Raw genomic sequence first — 747 nt, 5'->3', positions numbered from 1 at the left:
AGCTGCCTGTACACCCCAAAGGGATACAAACTGCTGCTGCTGCTGCTGCACCTGCTGCTGTTGCTGCTGCTGCTGCACCTGTTGCTGTTGCTGCTGCTGTTGCTGCTGCTGCTAGTAGTGCTGCTGCTGTCTTTGCTGCTGCTGCTGCTGCAGCATATATTGCTGCTGCTGTTGACGGTACTGCTGCTGCTGCTGCTGCAGATACAACTGCTGCTGCTGTTGCTGCTGCTGCTGCTGCTGCTGTTCCGCTGCCTGCTGCAGCAGCAAAGGAAACGGCTGAGCAGCAGCAGCAGCAGCAGCTGTTGCTGCAGCAGCAGCTGCTGCTCATGCTGCTGCTGCTGCTGCTGCTGCTGCTCTTCCTCCTCAGTTGTATCGCATACAATAAGCGGCGTTTCTTCTGCATCTATTTCTGCTGCTGCTGCTGCTGCTGCTGCTGCTGCACCACCACCAGCAGCAGCAGCATCACCAGCAGCAGCAGCAGCAGCAGCAGCAGCAGCAGCAGCAGCAGGAGGTGGTATAGCTAGATTCAGGGTTTGCAGCAGCAGCTGCTGCACGCAGAGATACTCTTCTTCGTTTTTAATAACACACTGCAGCATAAGTGAAGACAAATTGCTGCTGCTGCTGCTGCTGCAGCAGCAACTGCTGCTGCTGCTGCTGCTGCAGCAGCAGCAGCAGCTGCTGCTGCTGCTGCTGCTGAGCTTTCGAATCACCTGCTGCACTGCGGGAGAATGTAAAGACAGCAGCCCC

General features: G+C 57.0%; 1 protein-coding gene across 1 annotated transcript; it reads right to left on the bottom strand.

Annotated features, from left to right (window-relative positions):
• Positions 1-111: 111 nt before the first annotated feature.
• Positions 112-596, bottom strand: EMH_0000460 (uncharacterized protein; the record flags this gene model as incomplete). The annotated part of the gene is made up of 2 exons (XM_038022241.1): positions 112-276; positions 381-596. 2 exons carry the CDS (start codon positions 594-596, stop codon positions 112-114), a joined length of 381 nt encoding a protein of 126 aa, XP_037878095.1.
• Positions 597-747: the final 151 nt, after the last annotated feature.

Source organism: Eimeria mitis, genomic scaffold (assembly GCF_000499745.2).
Source record: "Eimeria mitis Houghton genomic scaffold, Emh_scaff13088, whole genome shotgun sequence".
NCBI classification, from domain to species: Eukaryota; Apicomplexa; class Conoidasida; order Eucoccidiorida; family Eimeriidae; genus Eimeria; species Eimeria mitis.
This window is presented reverse-complemented; position numbering and strand designations above follow the sequence as displayed.